This window comes from Myxocyprinus asiaticus, chromosome 8 (genome assembly GCF_019703515.2).
Source record: "Myxocyprinus asiaticus isolate MX2 ecotype Aquarium Trade chromosome 8, UBuf_Myxa_2, whole genome shotgun sequence".
Taxonomy (NCBI): domain Eukaryota; kingdom Metazoa; phylum Chordata; class Actinopteri; order Cypriniformes; family Catostomidae; genus Myxocyprinus; species Myxocyprinus asiaticus.
This window is the reverse complement of record NC_059351.1, coordinates 29,723,668-29,748,105: the sequence shown is the minus strand read 5'-3', so window position 1 is coordinate 29,748,105 and position 24,438 is coordinate 29,723,668. Positions and strand designations below refer to the sequence as shown.

The 24,438-nt window shown below is 36.6% G+C and overlaps 1 protein-coding gene across 1 annotated transcript; it reads right to left on the bottom strand.

The window, feature by feature from the left end:
• Window positions 1-6,237: 6,237 nt before the first annotated feature.
• LOC127444966 (fibroblast growth factor 8b) lies at window positions 6,238-10,869 on the bottom strand. The gene is made up of 5 exons (XM_051704657.1): window positions 10,304-10,869; window positions 10,178-10,214; window positions 8,519-8,705; window positions 7,282-7,388; window positions 6,238-7,028 (listed from the first exon to the last, which is right to left on the bottom strand). Exons 1-5 carry the CDS (start codon window positions 10,333-10,335, stop codon window positions 6,753-6,755), a joined length of 639 nt encoding a protein of 212 aa, XP_051560617.1. The 5' UTR covers window positions 10,336-10,869; the 3' UTR covers window positions 6,238-6,752.
• Between the last annotated feature and the right edge of the window lie 13,569 nt (window positions 10,870-24,438).

Here is a 24,438-nt window from a genome sequence, read left to right as displayed (position 1 = left end):
AAAAATGTGGAACAAGTCTGGTTCATCCTTGGGAGCAATTTCCAGTTTCCAAATTAAGGTACCATGTTCATCTGCACAAACAATAGTACGCAAGTATAAATACCATGGGACCACACAGCCATCATATCGCTCAGGTAACGTAGTTTGGTGCAAAAAGTGCAAATCAATCCCAGAACAACAGCAAAGGACCATGTGAAGATGTTGGAGAAACAGGTAGACAAGTATCTATATTCACAGTAAAACGAGACCTACACTACTGGTCAAAAGTTTTGACACACTTATTCTTTATTATAATTTGATGAAACAGCCTACAGAGAGGAGGTGCACACTCTGACACACTGGTGTCAGGAGCACAACCTCTCCCTCAATGTCAGTAAGACAAAGGAGCTTGTGGTGGACTTCAGGAGAAGAGACAGAGAACACAGTCCCATCACCATCAATGGAGCACCAGTGGAGAGAGTCAGCAGCTTCAAGTTCCTGGGTGTCCACATCACTGAGGAACTCACATGGTCCATCCACACTGAAGTTGTTGTGAAGAAGGCTCATCAGCGCCTCTTCTTCCTGAGACGGCTGAGGAAGTTTGGAATGAACCGCCACATCCTCACACGGTTCTACACCAGCACTGTAGAAAGCATCCTGACTGGCTGCATCTCCGCCTGGTACGGCAATAGCACCGCCCACAACCGCAAAGCACTGCAAAGGGTGGTGCGAACTGCCAGACACATCATCGGAGGTGAGCGTCCCTCCCTTCAGGAAATATATACCAGGCGGTGTGTGAAAAAAGCTCGGAGGATCATCAGAGACTCCAGCCACCCGAGCCATGGGCTGTTCTCACTGCTACCATCAGGCAGGCGGTATCGCAGCATCAGAACCCGCACCAGCCATCTCCATGACAGCTTCTTCCCCCAAGCAATCAGACTTTTGAACTCTTGATCTCCCACGATCAAAATACATCAGCACTGCACTTTATTATTATTACTACTCTTACATCTCACACCGGACTGTCATAAATTATATTATTATTATATTATATTCTCTCTTAACAACTATATATACTACTATATATACTTTTTTATATATTTTTTATTTTTATTGAATAATGTGTATCTATATTGTGCATATTGTATACTGTACAGTGTATGTTATTATTTGTATATTGTTGAGTGTAATTATGTGTATATCAGATGTTTAAATTGTGCTGTGTTAATTTGATGTTATTGTAAATTGGTATATGTCTTACCTATGTCTCATCAGTCACAACTGCTATGTTGATCGGAACTGTACCCAAGAATTTCACACACCATTGCACTTGTGTATATAGCTGTGTGACAATAAAGTGATTTGATTTGAATTTTTTTTTCTTTTTTTTTTTCACATTTTAGAATAATAGTAAAGTCATCAAAACTATGGAATAACACAAATGGAACTATGGGAATTATGTTGTGACTAAACAAAATCCAAAATAAATCAAAACTGTGTTATATTTTAGCATCTTCAAAGTAGTCACACTTTGCCTAGATTTTGCAGAAATGTACTCTTGACATTTTCTCAACCATCTTCTTGAGGTATCACCCTGGGATGCTTTTTAAACAGTATTGAAGGAGTTCCCATCTATGTTGGGCACTTATTGGCTGCTTTTCTTTATTATTTGGTCCAAGTCATCAATTTCAAAAACTTTTTTTTTTTTTTATTCAATTTTAGTTTTATAATGAAATAAATGAATATGGTGGCACAATTATACTTATGTCTAAAAAACTCATTTCAAACATTTAAGCATATGCCTTCAGATCAAAAGACTTTTAAGATCATGAGAAACATTTCAGTCAAGTGTTTCAAAACTTTTGACCGGTAGTGTATATCGACATAACCTGAAAGGCTGCTCAGCAAGGAAGAAGACACTGCTCCAAAAACACCATAAAAAAGCCAGACTACAGTTTGCAAGTGCACATGGGGACAAAGATCTTACTTTTTGGAGAAATGTCCTCTGGACTTCTGGCAGTTGCTGAATGGATATAACAATATTAATGCATACTGGACTTGGCCTTGTAGAGCCGAGGAGGGTGGGGCCGGGCTGGAATGAGACACACCCAGTCCCCAGTCAGCCTGATGGGGCGTGCAAGGGATAAAGGCGGCCGGGGACGACAGTTGGAGAGAAAGAGAATTACAGACAGCTGTACTGTGTGTTTATAGTTGTGTGTTTTGTTTAAGTTGTTTTGTCTACTAAAATTGTTCAGTGCTTTCCGAATTCCTGAACTCCCTAGTGGCCAAAGCTGAAACTACAGTTGTACATGTATGCACCTTCTCTGGTCTAATGAACAAAAATGTAACTGTTTTGCCATAATGACCATCATTATGTTTGGAGGAAAAAGGGGGAGGCTTGCAAGCCAAACAACACCATCCCAACCGTGAAGCATGGGGGTGGCAGCATCATGTTGTGGGGGTGCTTTGCTGCAGGAGGGACTGGTGTAATTCACAAAATAGATGGCATCATGAGGAAGGAAAATTATGTGGATATATTGAAGCAACATCTCAAGAAGTCAGCCAGGATGTTAAAGTTCGGTCACAAATGGGTCTTCCAAATTGACAATGACCCCAAGCATACCTCCAAAGTTGTGGCAAAATGGCTTAAGGACAACAAAGTCAATGTATTGGAGTGGCCATCACAAAGCCCACACCTCAATCCGATAGAAAATTTGTTGGCAGAACTGAAAAATTGTGTGTAAGAAAGGAGGCCTACAAACCTGACACAATAACACCAGTTCTGTCTGGAGGAATGGGCCAAAATTCCAGCAACTTATTCTGAGAAGCTTGTGGAAGGCTACCCAAAACGTTTGACCCAATTTAAACAATTTAAAGGCAATGCTATCAAATACTAACAAAGTGTATGTAAACTTCTGACCCACTGGGAATGTGATGAAAGAAATAAAAGCTGAAATACATCATTATCTCTACTATTATTCTGACATTTCACAATCTTAAAATAAAGTAGTGATCCTAATTGAGCTAAGACAGGGAATGTTTTCTATGATTAAATGTTAGGAATTGTGAAAAACTGAGTTAAATTGTATTTGTCTAAGGTGTATGTAAACTTCTGACAAACTGTAGCATGCATTGAACTCCCCTGTGTGGAAGGTTTCGGTGTGTCATGTGGTACATATCTTGACTAAGTATGTTAAAGAAGCAATGAAATACAAGTACACTTTTAAAAGCATGGCTTAATTCAGTGCTTGAGTAAAATGTACTTAAAATAGAGTATAGTGAAGGTCAGTATACTAAAAAAATTTCTTTTGAAAATTTGTTCTGATAAATTTACTAGCAATTTCTGTGTGGAAATTGTTTCCTAGGTTTTTATTTAATAAACCCCACTCTGATTTTTTCAGTGTAATTGTTGTCCAGCAGTTGTATTATTGGAGATTCATAATCATATGGATAGTACACAAGCTTTTTCATCAAGTAAACACAATCTTGCAAAGAGGTCATTTGAATTAATCTTCCATTTGTTGACATTATCGCCATCTCAACTCATTAGTTTTCCTTGAAGTGCATTGTGGGAAAATTAACCTTTGCATTCATCAGGTTTCCTTCATTTAATCTGTATTCATCTCATGTTTATGGATGATGTGTGGCACGGACCACAGTAGTACTGTTTGTGTTTGTACTGTAAATAAAATACTACAAACATAAACTCTTTGTTGGTTTAAGGGAAAGACAACAATACGATGTGAAAATGTTTCAGACTCTGGTGATTCTTTACTTCAAGTTCCTGCTCCATAGTTTTTGTGCCAAAACCAAGAGTGTGAGCAAAAAACAGGCATTAAACTACAAGTCATTCTCCCTTTTGTGTATAATAGCCTCCAAGGAGAGGTAGTTCTGCACTGTTATTCACCAGCCTATGTTCAGAGTTGACACTGCAGCCATTATTGAAATATTTTAGACAGCTGGAAAATTAGGCAGATTGGATTTTTAATGACTGTGACTAATCATAAATTTGTAAGAATAGCTTCCAGTTTTAATACAGGACTGCAAAAAGTCCAGACACTTTATGTATACAATATGCCATGATATACCACCTAAAAGCCTAATTTCTGGCATCATTCTTCTGAATTCAGTGATGCATCTGTGGGAACAATCCATTGATATGAACTGTCAATAGGATTGAAAACATACTGACTGTTCAACTGGATCCACAGCTTTTACAGTGTGCTAAGCTCTCATCATAATGGCCTCATATTGACCACAGAGAGACGGAAACCATTGTGCATCATTACACTCATCTGTTGACAAGCATTGCTGCCCTCCAAACATTTGCACACATCATTGGAACCTTCTAGGAGCAGAGCAAGTCCTGGCATAGTCTTTACCCCTTCTCGCACTGCCCAAAGATGGAATGCTCCAGTTCACCGCAATGTGAGATTCCAGATTCAACCAACACTAAATATCTAGGGGAGATGGTTGGCCTAAGGTTTGAGAGAAATTATTCAGAAATGTCATATATAAAATATATTTCGGTGGGTTAACTGCTAACGAGAGAGTTTCTTATAGTTCCTCCAGTCCTTGTTCCTTACTGGTATTTCTGACAGACTGGTGACCAGTGGTCTGGACTTCTGGCAGTTGCTGAATGGATATAACAATATTAATGCATACTGAACTTATTTGAGTAGAATTACATTAATATAATCATAATCCAAACCCTAAACCTAGCAAAAACTTTTAAGAGTGCTGTGACGAAAACAGCAATATTTTGCTAACTTCTTTGTAAATCTGGCAAGCTGGAAATCATGAGAGATCATCAAAGGTAAAGTACATGCGCATGAACATTTGCCGCATAGTGGAACTTGGCACATTGGATGGCAAAACAATTCGAAACTAACATGCCAATCGCATGATGATTATGTTTTGTGTCTTAAAAAAACATTCATATTGTAATTATGATAATTTAATTAAATAAATTCATTTAGACCTACTGAAATTTGTGGTCAATAATCAGACACAAAAACATTTCTCCTTTTTTAAATACAGAAATTGGGTCTAAATGCTTAGTTTTAGCCAGGCTAAGGTGTTATGAGATGAACAGAACAAAGCACTGATTTAAACAGTCTTCAGTAGGCCAATCAAATGCTTTTATAGATAAGTGAAACGTGGCCCTGCATATGGAGCCAGTCCAATGGCCAACTGACAAATCAGAAGTCCTGGGAAAAGGCAACAGGGCGAAGAGCTCTGTGCTGTGATTTTTGTTCGGTGTCTCTTCTTCCCTTTCTCCCTCCCCATCCTGAGGCCTCAATGGTCATGCTCAACTGCCTCAACAGAGACACTTTTTTGGCCCTTTTCATTCGTCTGTGCCCCTCTTTGCCTCTTCCCAGTCATTTGCCCTCTTTCAGCACCCCCGCCCCCCCAATGTTTTCTCTCCCCTCATCTTTTTCTCTCTCTTGGTTTCTCTCTCTCTCCCCCTCACCCCCTCAGTGGGACTGGGCTTCCTTTTTTGATAGCTGACCCCTCCTTGTGTTATTATTCAGGTCCACCATTGTATAACATGTTTCTTTTCTACAGTGCCTACAAAAGGAGCATTTGATCAGAGGGTTACGGTGTGCGGGTTGCAGAAATGCAACTACACGGTGGTAACCTTTGTTTAGGACTGCAATGGTGGGTTGACCTCATCTCTTCTAAAGTGAAAGGCCCAAACTATTCAAAGGCTCAGTCTCACTTGCTGAGCACATTCAATCCAGAGCAGCCTGTCACAGATATTGGTTCACAGTTATCAGAGGCTCAGGGCTCTTTTTCTGGGAGTTCCACTGCTGGGCCAAAAAAATCACAACAGCTATACGGTCCTGGAAGTATACTGACTGAATAGACTAGAGCATGCCCTTGAGTTTTTCTCTCAGGCTGCTGTTGTTGTCAAGTGAATAACCCTGACTCTGAAAGAAAGTGGCTCCCAAATTGGCCAACTTGTGTTACTAGAGGCCTTCAACTTTAACCCACACTTTTTGTCCTCATGTTCATTATGTGCCCACACACATACAGTGTGATCTGTGAGAGAGCTTGAATTTAACCTGTCACCTAATGATCAGTGACTTTTTCTAGAGGCAATTTAGAACAAACCAAATAGCCTACAGCGTAGGACTGCATCTCAAAGGAGTTAAAAAGGCCAATCAATCATTGTCCAAATGTAAAGTTTCCACAGTGTGCATTAGATTTATAGCTAACGAGAAAAGAAATAGCACGACCAAAAACCTTGTTAAATCAGTACATTTAAATGAATTTAATACACACTCTAAAATAAATATTTCCATCATTTTTTAAGAATCTTCCAATAAAAATATATAGTAATGTACAAACAATAAAGATGCTTCTTGATTATATCATTCAACATCATGTGTCTGCATGTGTTTGTGATCATCAGTAGGTAGCTGCCACGTTGGTGAAATGTCCTGTTTCATTCCCAGAGATATGATGTTCATTAATACAAGGCCTACAGTGCCCTCAATTCAGTCAACAGTTCCGTCTCTTCAGTCATTATACTGGCATTTTCCCAGAACACACTGTTCCTAGTACAGTCATTCATCTCAGAGTCTGCTCAGTTTCCTTGATCTTTATAACAATCATGAGTCCACTCTTTCAAAATGTTTGCCATAATGTCCAATAACTCTGGATGCACATAGATTAGATCAACTCAAATTAAGATAGCATTCCAGTATAAGATATGAAAGGGGCTCCAACAGTGTTTGTCTAAGCACATGTCACCGGCTTCCCTTTTCTCAATTCACGCTCATGCGCTGATGGTGCTTAGTCCTCTTATTAAGGGGATACGGGATTAAATCGAAAGGCTTCTGTTCTGTTAACAGGTGTCCTCGAGGAAGACGTTTCATGAAGTGGGCCTCTCGCTGGTGCTGCCGGGTCTGCGTGGCTTTTCTGGGTCGGCCCTTGCGTGTAAAGGCCATGTACCAGCCTTTGTACTTAGCATTCTGCAAAGCCGTGTAGTTATTTTCCAGAACGATTTCGGTGAATATGCAGTCCCTGCCACGGCCCTTCCTCTGGCAACAAGAAGAGATAGGCAGCGGACGACTGAAATGACAAACTCAGAAATCTGCTGAGGTTTATGAGTCTCAGTTTTGTTTAAAGGGCATGATGGGTTCACCTATTATAGTGCCACTCAGGCTGATAATTTTCTGTTCTAATTAAATTTATTTTAATGTTTCATTGATATCATCTTGCAAAAATATACATGAGCACACTAGATGTTTAATTAATCAATTTTGCAGAATAAAAAAAGATCAGTTCTCTCACCCGCCCAATAAGCTTGCCTTTCTTGTTCATGCAAATGTAGTATCCTGTTTTTGCTCCTCTGATTCGAACCCGGCTTCCAAATGTGTCAGTTTCCACAATTAGTTTAGCTGTAAAAGTTAAACCGTTACAATAGCTGTTATTTTTTCACATCACTTTCCAGTGATAAACTGTATAAGATGGATACTTCTGATTGAATTTGGGAGTTTTGAGATTTTATAATGCTTTATAAAGCAGTGAGGTGGTGAGCAAAATTGTTTTAATTTAAGACAGGCTGGGTTTGAATACATCTATGCAATGTGACACAGATGTCCAACATTGAGTCTAGATGTGTACAGTATGTGCGTGTGTGTGTGTGTTTGTTAGGTCAGGATTACAAAGTAAGAGTAAGAGAAACAAAGAAGGGTATAAACTGATGACACTGACCTCACGTCTCCTAATAAAACTGACTCATATGTTGAATTGTAAAACTGTGAAATTCCTTGCAAAATGACCCTCCAAAGAGTGGGCAAAGTGGATGGACTGCATGAGTGGAAAGATGGCTAGACACAAAAATACTTTGATGACAAGAATTAATTCCCAGTGGATGGGATTCTAACCACAGTTTTGTTTGGAGAGTCTCTCTTAAAAACAGGTGTCTTACTGTGTAGCTTTAAAAATTACATTGAGTTCAAATAAAAAAGGAGATCAACATTATTCATTGTCTATTTACAGCATTAATGCATAGTAAGAATCATATGTCAACCTTCCCTTTAGCAGAGAAAAAAGCATGCATGTAATTTTCAATTTTGGAGCAAATAACTCTTTTGGACAAAATTATTATTAAACCTGAGAAACTTTAGATCATCTTCTTCCACATATAACATACTGTAGGAAACGTTGGAATAAACACGTTTGTTTTGGAAGACATGAAGACAAAAATAATTATGTTAGAAAAGGTTAGAAAATTGCATGTCATATTTCGATCTTACAACTCTTTATTATGTGGAGAGCTATTCAGGAAATGTTAAGACGGCAGAGGTAAGATGAGTACTGATGCGTTTTCCAGAAACTTAGCTGGTTTCTCTCGAGATTCCCAAACTCAGCAATATAGAATCCATTTCCAACTATTTAGATTACTTTTTGGCAATGACATTTACTATATAATCTTTAAAGTAACCCAAAAGTAATACCCTCAGTTGACCTGTTCCAGTCTATTGTTCAATGCTTACAGTATGTGTCTGCAAACTTTGTGACTTGCCATGAATATCTCCATCTTCACCATTGGCATTGACTCTCTTGTTGCCCAGGACTTGAACATGTTTACCACTGGTTCGGCTATAGAGCTGATAAGTCCTTGTTAACCTTCGACTCATCCTGTCTGACAGAAGACTCTGCTCCGTTACATGGTGCTTAAAATTGGGCACAGAGATGGACTGCATCGACATCTATAAAATGTGACATGGGAAATTGACAGGGTTGGGAAGGTTACTTTTGAAATGTATTCCACTACAGATTACAGAATACATGCTGTAAAATGTAATTTGTAACATATTTCTTAGATTACTCAAGGTCAGTAACATATTCTAAACACTTTGGATTACTTCTTCAGCACTGGTAGATTTTTTTCACTTGTTTTGACTATAAAAACTCTGCCAGTACAGTAAGACAAAATACACGTTAAAAATACATTCTCTGAAAAACCTAAATATCTTATGTAGTGATGTTTCTAAAACAAGATCAATCAAATTGATCTTGTTTTAAGGATTTTTAGATATTTTTACAGGAAAACAATACAAAAATGATCAAGAATACGATTTTTGCCCAAATATAAAAGGTCTTACTAGAAAAAAAGAAATTATGATCCAACGTGAATTTTCTTGATAAAAAAATATGATTGTGCCTGGTAACGTGAATGTAAAATGGCTAGAAATAGCATTTTAGCTTAGTGTAAAGCTGACAATTTACACAATGTTTATTTCTATTTCTTCTGCTCCAAACTTACTTCAAACTAATTTCTCTGTCTGCTCGTATGAATGTAACACATCATAAGAAAGTGTTTCACTGCTGTTCAAATGCACTTTGGATTGCATCATTTATATGTATGAATGTTTTCCTTCTGAAAGGACTAAATATTAAATGAAACAAATGACAATGCAAAGAAATCTCTTCAGTAATCAAAATACTTTTTGAATGTAACTGTATTCTAATTACCAATTATTTAAACTGTAACTGTAGTGGAATACAGTTACTTATATTTTGTATTTTAAATACGTATTCCCATTACATGTATTCCGTTACTCCCCAATCCTGGAAATTGAACAAAATGAGAAAATGCTGATTCTTTGTACATAAATAGAAGAACCATATTCTGATTGTCTACTACGACATTCATATATAGTTTATGGCCTGCATTCAAGGACAATAAATGTTACTCATTGTTTTTAATCTCATGCTTTTTGAAGGATACAGTATGTGGTTTCTCTAATGAAGTGTAGGACACAAGACAGTTGGCACTCTTAGGGCAAGTGCGCAGTCCGCACTCTAGATGACATGCCAATGAGAGGTCATTTTTACCAAAACTGATCTTTCACCCCTGTCTCTCTGGGCCCTTTCCCATAATGATCCTCTTTTGCGAGTCAGCCATGCTCTTTGCCCACATGTTAGAGCCATTACCTTTAAAGCTAGGGGTTTACGTATTTTCAAGATGTTTGACTATTTGCCAATGACTCTATTAATAATGAGTTGTTTGCATGGTTATAACATATTTACTGCACGCATATAACATCACAGGATTCATGTGCGTAAAAATTTTATTGGTTTCAATATGTCCTGCTGATGCTTGACTGGAAAATACTCGTATGATATATTACCAAGAACACAATTCACGCCTAAAAGAAAAAATATGCAGAAAACTTACCTGAGTGTAAAAACATAGAGTCATAAATTGAAGGAACCTGAAATACAAAACACTTAGTAAGTTCTGGAATTGCTCTCCTAAAATAGCTCGATATAGAAATAGAACAATTAGATGTTGCCTACTTACAGGTAACCCATCCTCGATGATCTCAGTCTCATTGTGTAGTTTCCAAACCCTCTGTGATTATTAACCGAGACAAGTTCTTCATTAATACAGCTGCGCGCGCATTTTATTATGCGAAGATGCTCGGTCCATCGGATTTTCAGCAAAATGTTACAAATTCTTATATGAGTGCAAATAAACTAAGTGACGGGACGAAATATACGCCACTAATCGACGGAATAGGTGATTTTATTCATCCACTGTTTCCATCGGACATCAGGTCACGCAAAAAAAATCCGTCAAGTCATGGGAGTTCACGCACCTTACAAGCGACTGTTAGCACAAAATGCATAATTCATCTTCTATTACAGCGGAGATACGAAAAATATAACATTCTTCACAGAAAAACAGCTCCGAGATCCGCGGAGCTTTTGCATGATGTTTCCTCAAGGTATCCAGTACTGATGTATTACGCTTCATTAAACGAATGTCATTGCAAGAGTCAAAAACACATTCAGGATGATCAAGTATGATGTTTCCCTGACGAGAGGCTGAGACGCATAAGCCTTACTGTCTCTCTCCACTTTCAATCTCCTAATGTCAAAACCCTCTCTTCACGTGCAGTCTGACTCCCGTTACCTCCACAGAAGCGCCTATCCCACCCCTCAAAATTTAAACTCCTTCAGTGGAGGATAATATGGGATGAATATAGTATCAAAATTATTAAAAACTGTGTAAACATTTATCCATCATTTCGATAAATGTCACACATGCATCTTTCCACTCACAAATGCCTTTCAACTTGTGTCTGTGAAATTCCGAATTAAATGAATGTGCAGTGATTTGTACAAATAAAGACATATTTGTGAATACAAATGTTCCCTTTTGTATAAATGTTACACAATGTGCGTGTCTAACCAAAGGAAGATGTTCCAAATGAAACAAAACAAAATGGCCTTGTGAAGCATTGAACGTGCATTTGTGGATCAAGTGACTCACGTGCATTCATCGACATGTTTTTGTTTCTATTCTGTGTTATTTCTTTGAATTTTAAAACTTTTGTTTCACTGTTTTTATCATGGCCGACCCACACACAAACAACTACCAATGAATAAGTCCTAAATTCATCCATAAATGTGGGCACATCTACCCACCAATTTGGGGAAAATTCACAAATGTGTGTTATAAAACTTATACAGATGTCTTTTTACTTGTGTCTGTGTGATTTATTATAAAATGAATGTGCACCTATTTGTACAAATAGAGACATATTTGTGAATATAAATGTTCCCTTTTGTACAAATAAATCACAGTTTGTGTATGCAACCAAATGAAGATGTTCCGAATGAAACACAAGATGGCCTTGTGAAGCACTGAATGTGCATTTGTGGATCAAGTGACACGCGTACATTCATTGGTATGTTTTTGTGTCTGTTCTGTTTTATTTATTTGAATTTTGAGACTTTTGTTTTGCTGTTTTTTTACCATGGCCAAGCCACACACAAACAACTATGTGGTGGGCAGTGTGAGGCCGGGAAGATGAGTGATGAATGAGCTCCAGCTGTGTGCCACACTGGTCTCGTGTTCCAGTGAGGGGCGGTGGGAGTATTTGAGGAGAGGAGACACTGGCAGATGAGAGAAAGAGACACACAAAGCTGTCTGTCTGCATGTCACTGTTGTTGGTGTAATGCCTAGAGCAATATGTATTGGAGCTGCTGAAAAGCAGTGGTGTTATAGTGTTTAATGTCCACTGAAAATTGTAACATTAAAGTGTTTTACGTGTTTGTCAAGCCGGTCCCTGCTTCCTCCTTCCCTCGTGGATGGCAGCCATTCCTCCGCATCCAGGCGGCCAGCAGCGACTCCTCTGTCCCCTGGCGAATGGCCATAGCTGATCCTTTGGGCGGATGGCAGTGGTGAGGACTCCATGACAGCACATCCCTCCTCCTTCCCAGGTTGCGGCACCAATATAACAGGGGGGGATTAAAATGGGAAAAGAGGAGGTGGGAACCAGATGAATCATTAAAGTAATATTTAATGAAAACTTAAACACACACACACGGCAACTGCATGTGGTACTCTCTCTCCCTATCTGCCACATCTGGCTGGTCAATATCCCTCTCCTCGGCTGATTAGCCCGATTGGGGCCCAGACCTGTGCACTCACGGTCCGGCCCCACCCTCCTCCTCGTCACAAACTACAAAGGAATAAGACCTAAATTCATTCATAAATGTGGGCATATCTACCCATCAGTTTGGTGCATGTTATTAGCCTTAAACAAATGTCTTTTCACTTATGTCTGTGTAATTTATTATTAAATGAATGTGCAGCTACTTGTACAAATAAAGACATATTTGTGAATATAAATGTTCCCTTTTGTACAAATAAATCACAATTTGTGGATGCAACCAAATGAAGATGTTCCAAATGAAACACAACATGGTCTTATGTAGTACTGAATGTGTATTTGTGGATCAAGTGACAAGCACGCATTTATTGACTTCTTTTTGTGTGTTTTCTGTTTCATTCATTTGAATTTTGAGACTTCAAAGCAGCTACCACTAGATGGTGGTCTCATTTTACAGATGTGGTGTGGGCGTGGTTTATTCACAATGTCCCTCAGCATGCACAGTTTACAAGCGCCACTTCAAGCAAAGGCGTCTGAGATCAGCAGAAAGAATGAAAGGTTTGTCTCAATTTTTCTCATATACTGTATAAACAAGGATAATGCTCTGTCACATTGTAAAAGTGCGAAAAAAGCCAATTTTAGAGTGTAAGTCCTGGTGACAATATGTTTGTGTTACATGTCAGAAGCTTTCTAGCTAACAGGATTCCAACACCTGGCGAACCGGGTCTTTGTTCCAGGTCAGCATTAGAGTATGCTACTTCAATCTTAACTAAGTTTCTAGACTGAAATTCCTGTCCACACAATGGGAAACTGTGACGTGCACAGAACGGGGGCAGCAGGGGTGCAAGCCCTTTTGCTCACAAATCTAAAGGTGCCCTTTTGGTCATCCAGAAAAAGGGGAGAAATTTTTATAATTAAAATAGTAACCAATTAAAAATAGTTAAATTAAAAAAAATTAAAATCTCGTAATAATCTCACAGTAACAGTAATTATGTGTTATTATGAGATTTCTTTGTAAATCATGGGCGTATTTAAGAAAATTAAGTGGAGGTGCCTTTAAGAGTGCGCAGATTAGGGGCAGATTCCAATCTCAAGTGATCCTCCCTATGCCCTATTCTCACTCCGAAGTTTAGAGCCCTTGAAGTGGATACTCTGAAGGAAACATTGCATTTCTGTATGAATGTACCCTTCGCTAACAGTGGAAGGACCCTCCAAGAAAAGATTCATTTTCTCACTTTTGTTTGAATGAGCTTTCGGGTGGCATCCCCTCCCGCAGCAGTGCCTTTCAAGGAAGCAAAAAATGCCGTTTTTAATTCGCCCCAGAACATCAAAGTGCCATTACCTCAGACAAGTAACAGGTCAGATAAAAAGTCCAGTCCATGTATTGTGTTGTAAGTTCATCAAAAGAATAATACTAAATTTCTACCACATTTCCGACATTGTGCACCTGCAGTGTAGACAGATGTATTAATTATAACGGGATTATAAACGGTCGCATCACTTTGAGTGATAGACATTCAATTCATGTTTTATAGAATATTGACAAACTGAAGGAGCTTTCTGGTTCAGCCAAAGTCATTTTTGTTTTGTTGAAACTAATAAGCCATTAGACTAATCACTTTCAGAAAAATACTAGTAGGATTTCACAGTACCGCCGCTCCCTATACGCATATTAAGCAGTCTGCATAGGGCACCAACTCCCTAGGGGGGCACCATCATACCCTAGGGGGGCACCAGAAACTCCACCGGCTGCCCTTCCTTGCATGTTATACGTTATTCAAGGACACTGTAGCATTCGCGGAACACAATCGATCGCCTCGCACTTTCTCATCGCGCCCTGCGCTCGCATTTTCTCATTGCATCGTGCACCACGTTACCAGGGTAATGCCATGGTACTGAATGATTGATCATGTTCATGATCACTGTCATGGTACTCGAAGGTACTTTAAAAAATACCATGGTTTTACTATGACACATTGTCACAGATCATGTCTGAAAATAAACAAATAAAATAGTGTAATACCATGGTGCCTTTTGTGAGAAATATAACAGAATAGGCTATTATTTCTGATGAAGGAAAAAAAAAATATGTACAGTCTAATATATATATATATATATATATAGACACACACACACATACACACACACACACACACACACACATTACCGTTCAAAAGTTTGGGGTCACTTGACTGAAATGTTTCTCATGATCTTAAAAATCTTTTGATCTGAAAGCGTATGCTGAAATGTTTTACATTAGTTTTGTAGACAAAAATATAATTGTGCCAACATATTAATTTAATTACAAAACTAAAATGTCATTAAGTGCCCAGAATATAGATGGCAACTCCTTCAATAATTGTTGAGAAAATGCCAAGAGTACATTTCTGCAAAATCTAGGCAAAGTGTGGCCACTTTGAAGATGCTAAAATATAACAGTTTTGATTTATTTTGGATTTTTTTAGTCACAACATAATTCCCATATTTCCATTTCTATTATTCCATAGTTGTGATGACTTTACTATTATTCTAAAATGTGAATAAAAAAATAAAATAAATAAAGAATAAGTGACCCTACATTTTTGAACAGTAGTGTATATATATATACATATAAGAAAATGGTTAAATACTCAAAAAGCAAAGAAATTAGTTAAGTATTTATAATTACTACTCATTAGTTATAACAATTGTTAATTATAACAATTAGCCCCTGTCCCTGCTAAGGTTTGTGCATGTCACTGATGGGAAATATCTGTTTGTGTTGTCAAAGCATGAGTACAATTCTTTTTTTTCTAAATACTATTTTTATGACATTTTCTTGAACACTTACAAAACAATGTACATCACTTGTCTGTAACAACACATATATTGTACAAAAACAAAACAAACAAAACAAACAAACACCGGGGCTCATATTACACGAAAAATGCAATAGCACAAATCAACATTGGATAATACTTTGGGAGTCAGGGTTAACCATACATTGCAGTTAATAATAACCACAGATAAAAGCAATAAAGTAGGGTTAATATAGTGCACATTAAAATATATTTTCATATGAATATAATACTTAATCAAGCATTTTGTTCCTCCTTTATTATATTGTTAATATCCCCATGTTCAATAAATAATAAAAAGGGATTCTAGACCTTCTTAAATTTGTCTTCTTTACCCATAAGAATATAAGTTATCTTTTCCATTGCAATGCATGAAGATATTTCTCTTAACCATCGAGTTATATTAGGCCTTTCTAGCTTTTTCCAATAAATGGCGATGAGCCATTTGGCATGTAGAATACACATGTATATTAATACTTGAGTATCCTTTTTAATATTCCAGTTATCTGGATAAATACCAAGAATGAAAAACCCAGGATCCAGTGGTAATCTCACCGAGACTATATGCCATATCATATTATTAATTTCTTTCCAGAACTCCTTTATTTTATCACATTCCCACATACAGTGAATTAAAGTGCCTTTTTCACTGTTACATTTAAAACAAGTATCTGGTATATTGCTATAAATTGTATTTAATTTTACCGGAGTTATATAAGTACGCATAAGCCAATTGTACTGTAACAGTTTTAGTCTGCTGTTAACTGTCTGTGATGAGTACAATTCTTAATGTTGTAGTATCCAACAGGGCTGGGTGGAATAGCTAATAAATATCGTGGTGATGGAATAAAGTGTCAATTGGTAGAAATGTTTCTATATCGTGGTATGCAACGTTTCACTTGGCTGAAGGTGAGACTGATAGTGAGAGAGACGAACAAACAAACACGGAGATAGATGAACAAACAGAATGCAGGACGACTCCGAAACAAGGCAAACACAGGAGGAGGAATATATTTTTGCATTAAAAGGTGCAGTCTCACATTATTGGATGAGAGCCCTGTTTATGACGTGTGTGTGGCTGTTAATTAATTACCTTTGCCACCTTCAAGCTTTCCTACTGACTGTTCTCCCACAAGCACGGAGAGAGAAGCAATTGCAATTACATCAGGAATGAATAAATAACACCTTTGTCAACAGTGCATTTATATCAAGTAGACTATATAGTTACCAAAACGGTTTCCAGTATTTAATGGAAAACAAAATCTAAAACAAAACAGTGATTGAGGGCTTTGCTTCAGAATCAAAGCAAATGCTTATTTTCAAATAGAAAAGCCTATTTGTGCTTGTATTGAATAGCGATGCAGAGTAGATAAAACAGATCAAATATTCTTTATAATATTTATTTATTGATAAAGTTTTTCTTTGTAATGGACATGACAGGTCTTCCATTAGGATACATTGGCCATCATTTTAAATAAAAAAAGGATTTCATAGGTTTTTGAATCACTTCCATCAAAATGTGTAGGCTGTATTCCATATCATACATATCATTATTGACCAAAAATGTAAATAATATTACCATATACTTTGTTGCTTATATCGCCCACCCCATCACATGGTTATTTAACCTTTTTTTTTTTCCAGGAAAAAATATTATATTATGATATATACCGTTATCGTAATATAGAATTCTGGTCATATCGCCCACCCCTACCCAAACACCTGGCACTGTTGCATCCTGTCTCTGTCATGGTCCTGTCACTCTGTCAGTCTGAGTTTTTGTGGCCGAACTCTCACACAGATGTCCTGTCTCGTTTTGTCGCCTGTTGCGTGCATCGCGTCGTGTTTGCCTCATGATGTATGCTCAGGCTTTGTCTAGTGTGAGAATGCATGGGATTGTTTTGTTAGCATTGCCATTCATTCTCTCGTCTTATCTGTCAGTTAGCATGAGCGCATGTTGCCTATTGTCTTGGCGATATGCACTCGTGCCATTCAGGTGTCTGTGTCTTGTGAGAGCACGTGGCTTTGTTTTGTTTCTGTATTCCTTGTGTCTCTCAGTCTTGTGTCATACCCTGCCTCCTTGTTTGCCCATTATTAGTTAATTTGTTACACCTGCCCTTCCCATTATCCTGTTTGATTTCCTTCCCTATTTTAATCTCCTCGTGTGTGCTGTCCAGTGCCAGTTCGTCTAGTTTCATGTCTCATGTCGGTCCTGTTCTTAATCTCTTCTGTCAGTTCCGGTCGTTCCTGGTCCCTATTTGTTTGCCCCATTCTTGCTCCAGAGGATTGCCTGCGCTGGATGGGTTTTTTCCCCTATGGGGTTTTTCCCCTATGGGGTTGTTTATGTTTGTTTTTGCCTTTTTGGTTGTATAAATAAATCCTTTGTTTTTTAACTCTGCATTTGGATCCTGACTATGCTTCAACCTGTGACTTTCTCACAGTCAGAAGCTGTTACTTCTTGATCTCATATAACACAATAAGAGTATCCAAACCTTACTGCATTGCTTTGAATTTTTTTTATTGAGAAATAAAAATGATTAATGCAGAAGAAAATCAGTACAGCTAGAAGTGCCTTTACAAAACATGAATCATGACAACAGACATACCATAAATATCTTTATATTAAGGTTTGTACAAGATCTGCTGTTGTAAGAATTGGTTTCCACAATATGTAAATGTCAACATGAATTCTATGAAATACTATTTCAGATTCATACAGTGATAACTGACTCATTGCTGTCTTTTCAGATTTTTCCCTGTGCTTTGCCTATTAACTTTAAGCACCGACTCACCTGCTCCCAAATTCAGTGGTTCCAGCTCCAATACAGGATACATTTTAAAATGCATAATATGGTCCTTTATTGTTCTCTGATATGAAGTCAGACTTAAGTAATATTTCCATGTATTCAAATGTAAGTGCAATAAACATTTACCTAAATAATTAACTTTGTCTTCTTTTGGCTACACTTAATAATTTTTCACCCAAAAATGAAAATTGTCATAATTTGCTCCATATATCTATTTTTCCCCCTGTAGAACACAAATTGTAAATGTTGACATTGTTTTTATTCCCATGTAATGAAAGTGAATTGGGACTGAGGCTGTCTCTATACATACTGCCTAAAATTTCCTTTCTTGGGATGTGAGTAAATTATGATAATTTTCATATTTGTGTGAAATATCCCTTTAAATCAGCGTTTTAACAAGACATTTGACTCTAGTAAGGTTTTAAGAAAGCATGTCAATATAAAAATGACTCAAATGCAAGTCTGGTGGCTGAAGAGGAATTTAATTTAATTGCACATATACAGTACAACATTTGAAACTCATAGCTAATAAATACCTTTATATTAAGGTTTGTGCAAGATCTGCTGTTGTAAGAATAGTTTTTATTTTTTATTTTTATTTATTTGTTCATGTTATGTAAATGTATTTAATTAACTATTTTTCCAATAAGGCTATACAAATTAATTTCAAAAGCATTCTTTAACACTTTTGTTTTGTTATAGCTGACTGGCTCAGTGTTATTAATTAGATACAAATCTTATATTAACCTTGTAAACAATGTGTATTACATTTATTCACTCAGGAGGTATATGGCTGTGAGTTACAGGAGGACCAAAGATTGGAGAAATTACACAAAAAGATGGACACAGCTGCAGGGCTTTTGTGCAACTGATAAGACATAAGGCTTCATGGCAACAATCTTGTTTCTTTCTATTATATTTTATTCAGGAATTATCTAATTTTTTATGTACTTATTAATTATTTTAATCTGTCTGGATTGCTCTTGCCCTGACTACAGGTACCAGTCCCAGACAACTGACACTACACCATGCAGTAGCAATGAGGAAGGGTAACCTCAAGTAAAGTGCCAAGTGTGATGTTCTATTCCATTGTTTGTGTGTGTAGTTCAAAGATTGTTTCAACCCAAACAGAAAAAAAAATTAACATTTCATTTTGTTTGACCTGACAAAGACTAATTCAGGGTCAAAACATTGTCTTTAAACTGAAAGGTTAGCATTGTGCAAGCATTTTTTTCCCATCTTTCTATGGATATTAAGTTGCAGATGTGCACCCTTATTTAGGGTATGTCTGTTGTCATGATTCATGTTTTGTAAAGGGACTTCTAGCTGCTGTTCTTCTGCATTAATGCTTTTTATTTCTCTCAGTAAAACATAAAAAATAAAAAAATAAATTAAAAAAAATGCAGTAAGGTTTGGATAGTCTTATTGTGTTATAAGAGTCCAAGAAGTAACAGCTTCTGACTGTGAGACAGGATGCAACAGTGCCAGGTGTTTGGGTAAGGGTGGGCAATATGACCAAAATTCTATATCACGGTAACAGTATACAGCTCTGGAAAAAATTAAGAGACCACTGAAAAATTATCAGTTTCTCTGGATTTACTATTTATAGGTATGTGTTTGAGTAAAATAAACATTTTTGTTTTATTCTATAAAGTAATGACAACATTTCTCAACATTTCAAGCCACGAACAAGGTTAACCTGGAAGAAAACTTGCTTCCTTCTGCTCTGACAGTGTTCCCCAAGGTCAGCCAGGTCAATCAAAGTGTGGGTGGAGGATCACCGGAACAAGACCCTGTCATGGCCAGCCCAATCTCCAGACCTGAACCCCATTGAAAACCTCTGGAATGTGACCAAGAGGAAGATGGATGGCCACAAGCCATCAAACAAATCCAAGCTGCTTGAATATTTGCGCTAGGAGTGGCATAAATTCACCCAGCAGCAATGTGAACAGCAAGAGAGCATGCCAAGACACATGAAAGCTGTGATTGAAAATCAGGATGTAATTGCGTTCACTTCTCTCTCCGTTCTTGCGGGAGAACAGTCAGTAGGAAAGCTTGAATGCATAAGTGGTAATTAATTAACAGCAGCTGAGGCATGCGCTGTGTACATGTTCGTCATAAACAGGGCTCTCATCCAATAACATGAGACTGCACCTTTTAATGCAAAAATATATTCCTCCTCCTGTTTTTGCCTTGTTTCAGAGTCGTCCTGCATTCTGTTTGTTCATCTATCTCCGTGTTTGGCATGTCTTAAGGTCAATATTAGGTCAAAAAGGACAAAAAAGGAACAGCTTTCTCTAGAAACTCGTCAGTCAATCATTGTTTTGAGGAATGAAGGCTATATAATGCTTGAAAATGCCAAAAAACTGAAGATTTCATACAAAGGTGTACACTACAGTCTTCAAAGACAAAGGACAACTGGCTCTAACAAGGACAGAAAGAGATGTGGAAGGCCAGATATACAACTAAACAAGAGAACATCAGAGTCTCTAGTTTGAGAAATAGATGCCTCACATGTCCTCAGCTGACAGCTTCATTGAATTCTACCCGCTCAACACCAGTTTCATGTACAACATTAAAGAAAATACTCAGGGGTGCAGGCTTATGGGAAGAATTGCAAAGAAAAAGCCACTTTTGAAACAGAAAAACAAAAAGAAAAGGTTCGAGTGGGCAAAGAAACACAGACATTGGACAACAGATAATTGGAAAAGAGTGTTATGAATTGTAACCCCATTGAGCGTTTGTGGGATCAGCTAGACTATAAGGTGCGTGAGAAGTGCCTGATAAGACAGCCACATCTATGGCAAGTGCTATAGAAAGTGTGGGGTGAAATGTCACCTGAGTATCTGGACAAACTTACAGCTAGAATGCCAAGGATCTGCAAAGCTGTCATTGCTGCACGTGGAGGATTTTTTATGAGAACTCTTTGAAATAGTAAATTGTAATAGTAATTTTTCAAGCTATTAATGTCCTGACTATTCGTTGTGATCAGCTGAAGTCCACTTTGGTGAATATAAGTACCAATTTCTTTCCATAAGAACAAAATCTGTACATTATTCAAAACCTTTGGCGGCCAGTGTATATCGCATTCTGCCCAGCCCTATTGGATACTACAACATTAAGAATTGTACCCATGCTGAATTTGAATTGCTTAATACAGAGGCTACGAATCTAAAAATAGCAATATATGCTGAACACTTTGCTGAAAATAAAGGTTTATAAATTTTTTTACTGATCACATACATACATGTATGCAACATATATTTAAAAATATATAAAAAATGTCATTTTCATACATGTAACTTTTTTTAAACACTTGTAGAATTTAAATTTGTATATAAATTCTCAAATATATGAACTCTAATTGTATTTATTTGTATGGCCATAAATCAGACAATGTAATAATTGCAACAGGCATAATTATTGAATCCTCATTTGTGTTTTTAGTTAGCAGATATATTGCATGTCTATTTAACCTTAAGTTTTCTTGCATTGTCTGAGGCAGAACATTTTAATAAAAAATAATTAAGGGTCTTCTGATATCCACAGGATTCACCTAAATGTATGTATGTGTGTGTGTGTGTGTGTGTGTGTGTGTGTGTGTGTGTGTGTGTGTGTGAGATTCTTTTTTTCTCTCTTTATCTTTCTTTTCTTTTTTTTCTTTTTTGCCTGCTTACAGCATATTAAGTTATTGTGCACTAAAATATTTACATGTAATTGCATTTACAATGTAATTAACACAATTACAGGGGTGTATAATGATGATTTGTGAGTTTTCACTGCAAAACAACCCCCAAAAAATGCTGCAAATTGCATCGCACAATTTTAGAAAAGCTGCATCAAATTAAGTCAATTTGGGCTGCAAAAATCAGGAAAAAGTGCTGCGAAATCCTGGTGGGACTGAATATAGTATGTTATCCATTAAACCAGGAAGCAGAGGCCGCTATAGTGCAGAAATGATCCAAATACCAACATGAAGAAAAAAGTGTGCACATCCAAGTGTGCATATTCTAGATATATTATGCTTTCTGCTTCATTCTATGAATGGATTCCACATGAAATCAGTAAAAGAAGCTGTTACAACAACTCGATGATTATTGAAAGATATTTGCATTAGATTATGTGTAATTACAGTATTTGTAATGTTTACATGCGCAAATGCTAATGCTAGCGCCTTTGCCATAGTATTGCACCAGTTACCACAGTATGCCAGCCTTCGTCACAGTAGGACCTGAAAATAGGAAGATCGTGAAACATTTTTTTATACTTGTTTTTAAATAAAGATTTCCTACCAGCCATAATTCATGTCCGAGTCATCTTCATATGTCTTTCAGTATCAGCTAACCTCGTGTGCATTACACGCAACAATGCCACCTGCAGGTGTTCAACTAAACAGCCCAATAGTGTCTGCCACCCTGAAGATGAACACATCTCAAACACACACACAAATCAGATTTTCCCATCATGTGATGAGAGCTCATTGATTACAAACACGATAATTTATTTTTGATCTTTTTTATTTTATTTCAGTTAGTTTTTAATAACTGCTGTTAGTTTCATTTAGTTTTAGTTTTTCATTTATTTTAAAATATTTATTTTATTTCAGTTTACGAAAATGATTTTAATTGATAGTTTTAATTTTGATTCAGTTTTAGTTTACGAAAATATCCTTGCCACAATCTTTGATTTATTTATACAAAAGGGAACATTTATATTCACAAATACGTATCTATTTGTACAAATAGCTGGACATTCATTTAATAATAAATAACACAGACACAAGTAAAAAGACATTTGTTTAAGGCTAACACGCATTTGTGAAGTTTTCCCAAATTGATGGGTAGATGTGCCCATATTTATGAATGAATTTAGGACTTATTCATTGGTAGTTGTTTGTGTGTGCATTGGCCATGGTAAAAAACAACTAAACAAAAGTCTCAAAATTCAAATAAATAAAACAGAATAGACACAAAAACATATAAATGAATGCGCGCATCACTTGATCCACAAATGCACATTCAGTGCTTCACAAGGCCATTTTGTGTTTCATTTTGGAACATCTTAATTTGGTTCCAAACACAAACTGTGATATGTTAATGAATGCACGTGTCACTTGATCCACAAAAACACGCTGAATGCTTCACAAGGCCATTTTGTGTTTAATTTGGAACATCTTCCTTTAGTTAGACACACAAATTGTGTTACATTTATACAAAAGGGAACATTTGTATTCACAAATATGTCTCTATTTGTACAAATAGGTGCACATTCATTTAATAATAAATTACACAGACACAAGTAAAAAGACATTTGTTTAAGGCTAAAAACACACATTTGTGAATTTGTCCCAAACTGGTGGGTAGATGTGCCCACACATATGGATGAATTTAGGACTTATTCATTGGTAGTTGTTTGTGTGTGGATTGGCCATGATAAAAACAGCTAAACAAAAGTCTCAAAATTCAAAGAAATAAAACAGAAATTACATTTATACAAAAGGGAACATTTGTATTCACAAATATGTCTCTATTTGTACAAATCGCTGAACATTCATTTAATTCTGAATTTCACAGACACAAGTTGAAAGTCATTTGTGTGTGGATAGTAAGATGCATATATGACATTTATCGAATTGATGGATAAGTGTTTATGCATTTGTGACTAATTCTGATACTATTTTCATCCCATAGCAGAAAAAGCCATCATACAACATTAGTCTACAGCAGTTTATACAGGGCAGGATACTCTCACAGTCACACCCAATGAACCAGATTAGTCTTTAAATAGTCATAAGTTCATGACCAACAAAAAAGTTTACATTTATTTATTTATTTAATATTTTTTTATTTTGCTCGTTTGCTTGGGTTTATTTGCTTTTCAAACTTTGATAAAAGATGAAAGGCTATATCGATAAAAAAAACTGTAACTTATACTTTAAAAAGTTGGTAACACTTTACAGTAAGGTTCTTTTTTTTTTTTTTTTTTTTTTTTTACATTAGCAAATGCATTAGGTATCATAATCTAACAATAAACAATATATTATTACTGCATTTCTTACTCTTTGGTAATGTTATTTTCTTAAAATATAATTGTTAATTTTTAGATCATGTTAGTTCATGTTAACTAATGTAGTTAATGTTAACAAATACAACCTTGCGGTAAATTTTAGTAAAAAGTTTAACAACCATATTAATTTCCATAGTTTTTTTTACTAAAGTTACTAATGAAACTGTGCTAACATAGCATTAGCCACCAATGTCATTAAAAAATAACCAACATGAAGAAGACTTTAAAAGATTCTTCTACTGCTTGAATGAGATTAATTAGGGTTTTAGTCGTAGTAACAATAATTTTAGTAACTTTGTTTATTGGTGTAAAGTTTGGTTACCA